We start from the raw sequence: 10,408 nt of genomic DNA, 5'->3' as shown, positions 1-10,408 counted from the left end.
CACCCCCGCGCCGTCAAGGCGGTCGTACTGTACAAGGCTCGCTCTGACATAGTTTGGGCTGATGCAAGCTGATCAAAGTCGCTAGTAAAGGGGATGAGCTGATCCAAGTCCTCAGGAAAGGGGAGGCACCCCCATACACCAAACTTGCCACACCAAAAATAGTCTAGAATCCTGCACTTCAAGAGCTACACCATCATCAAAATAGGGACGCAACCTCCCGTGACAAAGTATCAACCTGGAAAGTTCAAAGTCCTGTGCCCTGAGGCCCATACCAGCTCCAAATCACCAGGAAAAGGGATCTATCCCTAAATCCCAAACACATCAACCCCAGAAAGCTGGGAGTGCTGTGCCCTGAGAGCTATGTCAGCTCCAGATCACCAGGAAAGGGGATGCATCCCATATCCCAAGCGCACCAACCCCAAAAGTTTGGAATCCTGCACACTATGGGCTATACCATCCCTAGATCACCAGGAAAGGGGACGCATCCCCATGTGCGAACGCATCCGCCTGGAAACCTTATCCCGAGCAGACCACCCTGGAAAGTTTGGAACCTCGCAGCCTGATGGCCATGCCAGCCCCAGCACAGCCTCCCTCCCTCCTTCCCCCAGGAACGCTGATCCTGAGGGCTATTTTTAGCACCTCTGTCCCGGGAGGCCGCAGCGGCTGGTTTCTCCCTCCAGCCTGGAGCCCCCCGGCCGAAGCGCGTCCCCGGCGGGCCCGGGTGCCCGCATGCAGAAGAGGATGGGCGAGGCGGTGGCCCGGGTGGCCAGGAAGGTGAACGACACGGTGGAGAACAAAACGGATTCCCTGGGTAAGCCCGGTGCTCCGGCTCGGCTCCCGCGTGGGGCCCAGAACAGGATCAGGTATCCGGGAGCAGGGCTCTAGTTTTTTACAGCCACGGTCTAAAAAAAAAGCTGTCAGCCCCTCCTCTGGGTGCTGCACCCAAAGCTCCAGCACCCCCAGGGAAAGAAAAGACCCCCGCAAAGGGCTCTCTACCCCTGCAAAGGTTGAGTGGGTTCCCAGCAGTAATCCCGTGGGACATGCCCCAGGGAGAAAGTCTTTCCTTGCAAGCAATAGCAAGAGGCAGAGCCTCACCAGGTCTGTGTTACTCTGCAACTTCCCCGTTTCCAGCTACTATCTGAGGCCCACACGCAGTTCATAAAAAGCAAGAGATGAAAGCTGCTCATTTTTATTCATGCTGGATTCCCAGCCCTGGGGTATAAACCAGCATACGCTGAGAGTCAGAGCTTCAGCGCTCAGCCTCTCCACGTCCTCCTGAGCGAGAGAAGAGGTGGGGGAGGGCTGAGCTTGTGCAGCCCCCACCATGGCTTTGGGGAGCAGGAAGGCAGCAGGGCGCAGGACCAGGATGCAGGGTTTCCATCCCTGGCCATGTCCCAGGAAGGGAGAGAGAAAACTTACAGCAAAACAAAAAAGCCAATAGATGAGAGATGAAGCCAAATCCTTTCCCCTTCTCCCTGCTGCCTACTATGGGGCTGGGCTCAGCATGAGAAATCCAAGCAGGAGCACATCCAGGGAAAGTCCTGCTCCACCTCCGTCCCAGTTGGTGCAGGAGCATCCCAGTGCTGCTCAACCAGCCCCAGGGTGCAAGGGACCTAGAGGATGGGGATTACTGAAGTTGACACAGACAGGCTGGCTGAGGGTCTGCAGAAGGACATTGCAGCATGGAAGTACTTGCTAGGTGATTTTGGGTTGAACACACCTAAGGCAGAGCAGCTTTAGCATTGCTGGTGGGAACAAACTTCCAGAGGGGACTGCAGAGATCTCCACAATGGAGAGGACCGTGGCAAGTAACTTCACAGCATTTGTGGCTGGCAATGATTCAGATGGGCAAATCCAGCACTAAGGGGTGGAAAACAAAGTGGGAAGTCTTGCTCCATCCCAGCTTGGGTGCATTATAAGGTGTGTGGGTCTCTCTGGGGGCAGATCTGGCCAACTGCAAGCTGATGACCTTCCCTGTGGGCATCTACAAAGCCATGAGGAGTGTCACCGAGGGGATCCACCGCATCTCCCTGGCGAACAATGAGCTGAAGTCCCTCACCAGCCGATTCGTCACCACCTTCAGCCAGCTGAGAGGTAAGGAACAGCCACGCTGCTTCACAACACCCAAGACCCAGCAAAGCAGGCACAGCACCAGAGTTACCCCAGCAGTTTTTGTTCCTTTGCCCTCATCTCATACCAAGCACTAGGTTCAAACCCCTGCAAAACTTTTTTTCTTTACCCTTTCAAGAAGAGAGCACTGGTTTTGCTCTTGCCCACTTTCCCAAAGTCACGCCCTGACACGTTCTAACCATTTTCAGCAGTAGCCAGGCTGCTGCAGTGTCACTCAACATCCTCCAGCTCCCTCCAAGGATGGGGCTGAGGATGAAAGAGGCTGGGAAAGGCAGCCTAGACATATGATTCATGGCAGAGCTGGGGCACTGCAGGCTGCAGAAGCCATGCTGACTTGCTGCTGGCTAATTAGTCCTCATCTTGAGATTATCAATGCTGGTTGCTCACTCTCCCCTTGCTGCAGGAGATGAGGGCAGTCACCAGTGCATGGCTAGTGCCATGAAGACACATCCCTGCAGAGCCCAATGAAAGCAGTCAGAAGCTAATCTGCTAAAACATGGTCATGCAAACACCCAAAGCATCCATCCATGGCTTTGAGTGCTGAGGACTGTGCTGGGGCTTCACCTGCCCCTGCAGCAGCACCTGGGGCTGTGGCAGCTTTGAAAAGCAAATATTTTGTTTGTATAACATAATGCAGAAGTACCACCATGGTGGGTGTCTGGGGAAGCTTCCCGGGTTGTACTGGAGCTGGAGCATCACCCCTGAACACTACCCTAGACTGGAGGAAAGAAACACATTGAACAAAAGAAATCAATTTTCATTTTCTAGTCAGTGATCCCTGAGGGGAAGAAGAAGAAAAAAAAAAAAAGAGTCTTGTTCCCCAGCAAGGGCTTTGCTCCACCAATAAACAAGTCACTCTGGTGATGAACATGTCAGGCTTCAGCAGGGCTCTTGCAGGGGAGAGATGCCCCAGCTCTGGGGATAGCTTTGACCCAGCCTGAACGAGGCAGGACCTATAAATATCAGGAATTAGCAAGGGCAGGGCAGCTTGTGTGGGTATTTATAGAGCACAAAGCGCTGTGTTACTGGAGAAGGGTGTTAGGGCAGCAGGATCTGGGTTCCCCTTCCTGGGGCTAATGGCCTCTCACGCAGGAGTGCTGCTCCTGACCCTGCAGGAGCTGATTTCTCGGGGGTAAAAACATCACAGAGGGTTTAACACTGTAGAAGAGATTTATTTTTTTTCATACAAATACATTTCTTGCACCACTCTATTTATACCTCAGAAGGGATTCAGGCACGTGGATAGAAAAACATCCTTAAGCCATGACAAGCACCCACTGTGGGGGGGAATTACACCGACTGCACTAAGAAATACTGCTTGTTTCTACAGCTCCTACTTGTGAAATGCTGCACGGGTTTCATTAGAGAAGCCTGAGGAATCTGCAAAACATCCCTCCTAAAAGCACTATTTCTAGCAGACAGAAGTATGATAGCAAACCAGGGAGATGAGAAAAATAAAATAATGCCATTTTGGCAGTTGGAATCCCATTGCTGGATCCGGCAGGTTATGGGGGAGAGAGGCTGTAAATTAAGCTGTATATAACAATATGTACAATATATGATACATAATTCCTTATTAGTTATGATTTATTATTTTCCCACCAGAGCTCAATCTGGCAGGCAACTACCTGCACCGCCTGCCCGAGGAGGTCACCTCCCTGCTGCACCTCCGAGCCATCAACCTCTCCCGCAACAGATTTCGGCGTTTCCCTGAGCCCCTGGCTGCTGTCACTACCTTGGAGACCATTGATCTGGAAGAGAATGAGATCACAGGTGAGAAGGACCTTTTCCCAACTGGAATTGAGACTGAGCATCATCCTGGAGTCCCGGGGATGATGCTGTTCCACACCCTGGGCAGGGAAGGATGCTCACGGCCCGCCATTCCCTGAAGATTCAGACAGGCTGAGGGATGACTTAGTGATCCAGCAACAGGAGCATGAATTTGGCAGGGGGAAGGGCACAGGCTGCAGGGCAGATGTTAAGTAGACAGAGCCTCATTAGCCACTTGCTTGCGCTGCCTCCTGGGATGAAGCTGCTGCAGGCGTAGGGGGAAATCAAGACCTATTCAAGCCACCCAAGTTCACCATGCTGGGATCTGGCTCTCAAACGCAGCTCCCAGCTGTGACTCCAAATCAGCAGATGTAATAAAAAATAGACATGATTGCAAAACTCAGCCCCAAGGATGTCGGGCTGGGAAGTTTACTGCTAGGGCACAAGCCCTGCTGAACATTTCTCAGAACAAATAGGAGCTGTAATACTACAAAATCCCATTCAAAAAAAAATAAAAAAATAAAAAAAATAAAATAATTATAAGATCCACTCATCCCTCAACCCTGCAGCAGGAGGAAAATCTTTCATTCAGAAAGCTGAAGGCTTTGGAGTCCCCAAAAGCTGGGCAAAGGGGGCAGCTGTTGCACATAGATAAAAGGGGATTTACTTAGGAGCGAGCTTTCAAAGAGCCCAGGCTGGAGCATCCCACACAGATCCCCAGGGAGACCAATATCAAGTTCACTCAGTTTTGCTGTTTTATCTAGGATGGCTTCAGCTGCTGCTGGGAAAGCTGCTCCCTGCAACATGAGTTTTATTAACAGCATCAGCTGCTCCCTGGCCATGCCTTTAAAAGCAAGACATTAAACACTGCTTCCAGGAAAAACAGCAAAAGATGTCGTTTTTCCTCAACTCCTTCTCTCCCAGAGACAGCTCCCTCCCTCTTAGTTCCCTCCATCACTTTTTGAGCTTAATTGGCCAACTTCAATCAGACCTGGTCTCCAGGCAGCATATCTCCCATTCCGTTTGCACAAGCAGGCTGCTCTGAGAAGGGAACACAGCTTTTTGTTGTATTTTTATTTCCTGCTTAAATGCAAGGAGGAAAGGCTGCACACAAGGGTTGCAGCCAGCCAGATTAGTGCTGGGGGAGAGGGTGGCTGGAAAACCCAGCTGCCAGGCTTGGTCACCTCCCACCCAGCTCCTCTGAGCTGTTGTTATCAGACTCAGGAAAAACAATGACAGGGTAGAAATTAACCATTTAAAACTAAAACATCTTAGGGACCTATTTTACTAATGAGCACAGCACTGCTTGGCTGCAGAGATAGGGAAAAAATAGCTTATTTTATGTAGTTTTTGGAAAGGGAGAAAGTAGATATTAGAAACTCAGGGGTGTTGCAGCCCATTTTTCCAAGAAAACAAAAGGCTGAGCAGCCCCATAGCTCTTGTCAGCCCTTCCCAAATGCCTCCCAGGCTCTTCTGCACAGAAGTTTGCATTTATGTGTATATCTATAAATGTATTTTTTATATGCTAACACAGATGGATATATTAGCTATGAGCTTGTATTTATGTATTGACCTTTTCCTCCAACAACATGGGAAGGAGAATCTATCAACTTGAATTTAAGTGGCACCATTTTTTTTTACTGTTGTTGGTTGGTATTTTTTTTTTTCCTTCATAGCCAAGGAGGATTTGAGCCTTTCACTCATATCCCCTCCAGGAGATTGCAGGGCATGCTGTAGGAGGTGGCATCTTGTCTTTTCCCCTCTACATACACATACAACTCACCCACCACAGCTAGCTGATAACCCTTTTAACAGCAGGGTCTCACGAGGAGCAAGTAGCATGTTCTTGGAGAAGCTCTTGAGACATCTGAAAACTCATTTAGGTCCTACTCTTCAACACTAATATTCCCAACGATAAGAAGGAACTACCCCAGTAGTTCAAAAGCTGCATTTTGCTGCCTTTTATAGTTTAGGACCCTGATTGCCCCATTTATCCCAAAAAGGAGTTGAGGTCCCTGCTCCAGATAAAATAGTGGTAGGTGAGAGAAAGATTTTCTACAGACTAGGTGTAGGAGATGGAGGTTAAAGAAGGGCTGGAGCTTTTTCCATCAGCATAAGGGTTATAGATCATCTTGGTTTTGGTGCTGCTGTGGTCTTGTGTCATTGTTAGTCCTGCCTGCCCTTTTCTGCCCTCTCAGTGATGCCGTGAAGGAGCTGATACCAGGGCTGCAAACCCAGTTTCAAAGAACCTCCTCAAAGAGGGCTGAGTCACCTCCTAGGCCATATTGAACTGGAGATGGTAGCTGATGTTTTCCAGCTAAAGGGAAACAGGAGTAAAAGGAGATTAATTAATGCCTGCCTGGAGTCTGTGGGCTCTGTGAAAGGAGACATTTAATGCCAGGAACTGGCCTTTTCAACTCAATGAGCTCTTAACCCTGGAGTGTAATCATCTATAAAGCAATGTCAGTGCTTTTAACTCTTTTCCTATTAATTAGAGTTATATCAAATTAGCATTCTCAGCTCTCAAGTCCATGGGGATTTATTTTTTTTTTATTATTATGCCTGAAGCTCCAGTTTCTCTTTCCTTTATTCCTTGATTATGGCTTAAAGCTGAAGACATTGGGACAGCAAGGGGGATGCTGGAGACCACTAGCAAGGCTGGGTGGGTTGTTGATGAGGGCAACTGTGGCTGATTTGTCCTCCTGAATATCGAAGAGAACCACTCTTAGTTTGGAATAACAGCATGGGAAATGCATCTTTGTTAATAGCCCCAGAGGAGCCAGCAAGTGGTGTTTCCACCAGCAGGTTTGGAGGAGGCTGGCAGGAGTTCATAGCCACCAAAGGATGCCAAAAGGTAATGCCAAAAGACGACCAGGAAGCGGCTCCGCTGAGCTGAGGACAGTCCTTCCCATTTCAATTTGCAGCCCTACGTGGCTGTGAGACCTTTGGGGCTGTTAGTGCTTATTACTCAGCTCCTCAAATGCCTCAGCAGATACAAATATCCATCTCATCAGATGCCTCCCGATGCCTCAGTAGCCCTTTTATCTGAAGGAGCTGGGCTCTTCATTCACTTATTATCACATTCTGATCTCAGGAAATGACTGTTTGCTTTAATTATGAAAAACTCTTTTTTCTTCTTCCCCTTTTTTTCACTTAACTAGCAAAGCCAGCATGAGTAACTCAGGCTCACACACGAGTGCCTGATCCACCAGAGAGCCAGCAAGCAGCTGGAGTTTGCTTATAGAGGAGTTTGTGGCTCCCTTGGCATGACCATATAGCTATAGGTTGCAGTGGGTGACCTGCCTGTTGCTTCATGCCGAGGTGAGTCACCACTCCTTACCTGGAATTAAGTTGCAGAGCTGGAATGTTCCCACCCTGGGCAAAGCTGGCTCCCTAAAACACTTTCCTTAACTCCACAAATTTAAGCAAAGTGGGGATTTATTACTCTGCATAGCTTTAGAAGATCATTAATCAGGAAGCTCTATCAAGAAAATAAAAAGACAGGATTACATCAAGGGGGGGAAAAAAATGCAAAATTATACAGGGGAGTGGCAATCAACAAATCCACCATTTAAAAAAAAAAAAAAAGTATAAAAAAAAAATCTCAAGGAAACTTAGCCTGATAAGAGAGATGCACAGCTAAGAAATAAGTGTATGATGGGAATTGCTCTCTGGAAGGGAAAGGAGGGGGAAAAAAAAGCCACAATCAACGTATTTGAGTCTTTTTCCAGCATAAAATAAGTTTCATGGTTTAAAAATTGTATAATCACAACACTGCAATTCTGCTCCAAGTACTGGCAGAAGAAACCAGAGCTGGGGATATAAAAAGCTCTTGTCATTTTTCTGGCCAAATTGCAAATAAATTGTTCTTGGTAAACTCAGGTAGGTGAGCTTTTCAAGCCCAAAACATTGTCATTTGTAACACAAAGTCAACTCTTTCACCTTTTAATGATCTTAATGCTTAGCTTTCCCTATTGATCTCATTCTGCTGCTCTCAGTGGATTCACACTGGCAACATCCACAAGACCTGCAGCTTTTTTTAATTTAAAAACAGAAGTTTGAATTCATAGAAATTGCAAAATAGGAGGGTGCCTGGCAATGGCCGGGAGCCATTTTGCAGCCTGTCCAACAAGGCCAAAGAGCACGTGCTCTCCCGTTAGCCTGGCAGGGGCTCCTGAGCATTGCAACACTGGGAATAAAATAAGCAAATAAGTCTTTGAATACCAGTTTAACATCCCATCAGGGTTTTTTTTTTTTCACAGCTGAGAAAACTGGAGGCCAGTGTTCAGGATGGTATTTGCACCTTGCCAAGATACTTGCTTGAGTAGTTGTATGATTTACAACTTAGTCGGTCAAGAGAGGTTCTCCTCCCCCTCTATTCTGCATTGGTGAGGCTGCATCTGGAATATTGTGTCCAGTTCTGGGCCCCTCAGTTCAAGAAGGACAGGGAGCTGCTGGAGAGAGTCCAGCGTAGGGCTACAAAGATGATTAGGGGAGTGGAGCATCTCCCTTATGAGGAAAGGCTGAGGGAGCTGGGTCTCTTTAGCCTGGAGAAAAGGAGACTGAAGGGTGACCTCATCAATGTTTACAAATATGTAAGGGGTGAGTGTCAGGAAGATGGAATTAAGCTTTTTTCAGTGTTGACCTATGATAGGACAAGGGGTAATGGGTGCAAATTGGAGCATAGGAGGTTCAAGGTGAATATCAGGAAAAATTTTTTCACTGTGAGGGTGCCGGAGCACTGGAACAGGCTGCCCAGAGAGGTTGTGGAGTCTCCTTCACTGGAGTCATTCAAAACCCACCTGGATGCCTTCCTGTGTGATGTACTCTAGGTGGTCCTGCTCTGGCAGGGGGGTTGGACTAGATGATCTTTCGAGGTCCCTTCCAACCCCTATGATTCTATGATTTAATATTATTTGGTGATGTTTGCTTTAATTTTTTAGTGTGATAAAAGCCTGGAGGTGGGTGGGAGCGGGGCTCGCTCCAGGCTGCCCATCATGCCACAGCTTTTGCCCCCTCTGCCACTCTGAATTCCCCGTCTGCCAGCACCGGGCTGGATGCTCACCCCTCAGTGCTCTCTTTTGCAGAGGTGCCAACAGAGAAGCTGGCCACCATGGCATCGCTGCGGAGTCTCAACCTGCGGGCGAACCCCGTCGGCCCCGAGGTGCGGCTCCTCGTCCGGCCCCTCATCCCCTTTGACCTGCTGCTGTCACCAGAGGAGCCTGTCCCCAAAGCCTGAGGGGATCTCGGGGTGCCTGGGCGAGCTCCAAAAAGGGGTGACTGCCTGTGAGAGCGGTTTGGCTTCGGTCAGTCCTTGCTATGCTGCTATTTTTGTGCCAAACCCGCAACGAGGGAGCCAGTCCCTGTTTTTTATCCTTAATAAAAAGCAAGTAGTGGGGCTCCTCCAGGAAGGGATGGCTCTGCTAGATCCCAAGCCCAGGAATCTCCCACTATGTGTTTTGGGGAGGCAGAGGAGCCCGTAATGCAAGGTTTGGGTAAAACTGGGGGCATGGGATGTTTGGCTGTATCCATCCTGCCTGGGCAGAGACAGTGAGCATCTACTGCCCTGGTCCAGGGCTGGGACAGTGGGGGACATCCCCATGGCCATAAGGATTCCCCCTGGAATTGCTGATATGGCCATGTGCCGCATGACTGATTAAATGTGTTCCTGTTATGTGTGGGGGTTTTCTGTATTGGCTAAATGTAGGCGTTCTCAGTTGTCCTCTCCTTAAAGAAGCCCCTTTGCACAACGCAGTTCAGCTTGGGCTAGAGCCTCCAGCTGGATTCTGCCCAGATCTGAGCAGCATTTCTCTGGATTTCCCTTTATTTTCCCCATGTTTTCTTCACCGTGGACAGCAAAGCAACCCAGTGCCAGCAGGTCTTCACACACTGCTCAGCCCATGGGTGTCCCCAGAAGCACGCACCCGCCTCCTGGGTGCTCTGGGTTTTTGGGACATGCTGCTTTCTCTTCCAGGAAGAACTGAGCTGTGAGGCTCAGGATATGGTCCAGGGAAGGTGGCTCCTTGGTGGCAGGGAGGCCACCACCAGGCATGCTGGTGGCCCTTAGCAGCTGGCTGCTTGCAAAAAAATGCTCCTGGGAGAAAACTCAGGTGTTATCTCAAAATGCCTTGCTTAAAAAATCTCCCATGTTTGCTCCATCAGGTTTTGGAGGGAAAAAGACTTCCCAGTGGCATGGGCTGGCTTCAGGCAGCCTGAAAAAATTAATCCTAGAAGTATTTGACTTCTAGACTTGCCCAAACGCAACTTCAGTAAAAGATCGTGGTGAGAGGGGGGATTGTTGATGTTGGCAGGGATGGAGGAGCTGGAGTCACGCAGAGCAGCTCTGAGCCAGGACCGTGGTGACCCCGATGCTCCCCAGGAACCAAACCTGCTCCAGCTCTCCCCTTGCCTCCCGCGGGCTGTCTCCCCCACCTCGTGCTGCCTCGGTCCCCCGGTATCCATGGCGATGGGAGGCTGTCCCCCCGCTGCCCCCTCCCCTCCCCCCTCA

The 10,408-nt window shown here is 49.4% G+C and overlaps 2 protein-coding genes across 2 annotated transcripts in view; both read left to right on the top strand.

Moving 5' to 3' along the window:
• The first annotated feature begins 729 nt into the window (after nt 1-729).
• On the top strand, nt 730-9,139 carry LRRC20 (leucine rich repeat containing 20). Its single transcript, XM_008946765.1, has 4 exons — nt 730-811; nt 1,945-2,094; nt 3,736-3,903; nt 8,988-9,139. The coding sequence occupies exons 1-4, from the start codon at nt 730-732 to the stop codon at nt 9,137-9,139; spliced, it is 552 nt and encodes a 183-aa protein (XP_008945013.1).
• A 1,189-nt stretch (nt 9,140-10,328) lies between these two features.
• NPFFR1 (neuropeptide FF receptor 1) overlaps nt 10,329-10,408 on the top strand; it is a gene marked incomplete at its 3' end in the record, with an annotated part of 4,446 nt that continues 4,366 nt past the window's right edge. The window contains exon 1 of the mRNA XM_008946754.1: nt 10,329-10,335. The remainder of the gene's footprint in view (nt 10,336-10,408) is intronic.

The sequence above is a fragment of the Merops nubicus genome, unplaced genomic scaffold (assembly GCF_000691845.1).
Source record: "Merops nubicus isolate BGI_N331 unplaced genomic scaffold, ASM69184v1 scaffold22660, whole genome shotgun sequence".
Lineage (NCBI taxonomy): Eukaryota > Metazoa > Chordata > Aves > Coraciiformes > Meropidae > Merops > Merops nubicus.
Note: the sequence above shows the minus strand (reverse complement) of the source record. Positions and strands in the feature narration are given on the sequence as shown.

Bases quoted from the DNA above. Each gene is read 5' to 3' on its own strand.
- LRRC20 (XM_008946765.1), top strand. From the start codon at position 730: ATGCAGAAGAGGATGGGCGAGGCGGTGGCCCGGGTGGCCAGGAAGGTG. The intron at 812-1,944 runs GTAAGCCCGGTG...CTCTGGGGGCAG, and splicing joins GAACAAAACGGATTCCCTGG to ATCTGGCCAACTGCAAGCTG. The intron at 2,095-3,735 runs GTAAGGAACAGC...TTTTCCCACCAG, and splicing joins CACCTTCAGCCAGCTGAGAG to AGCTCAATCTGGCAGGCAAC.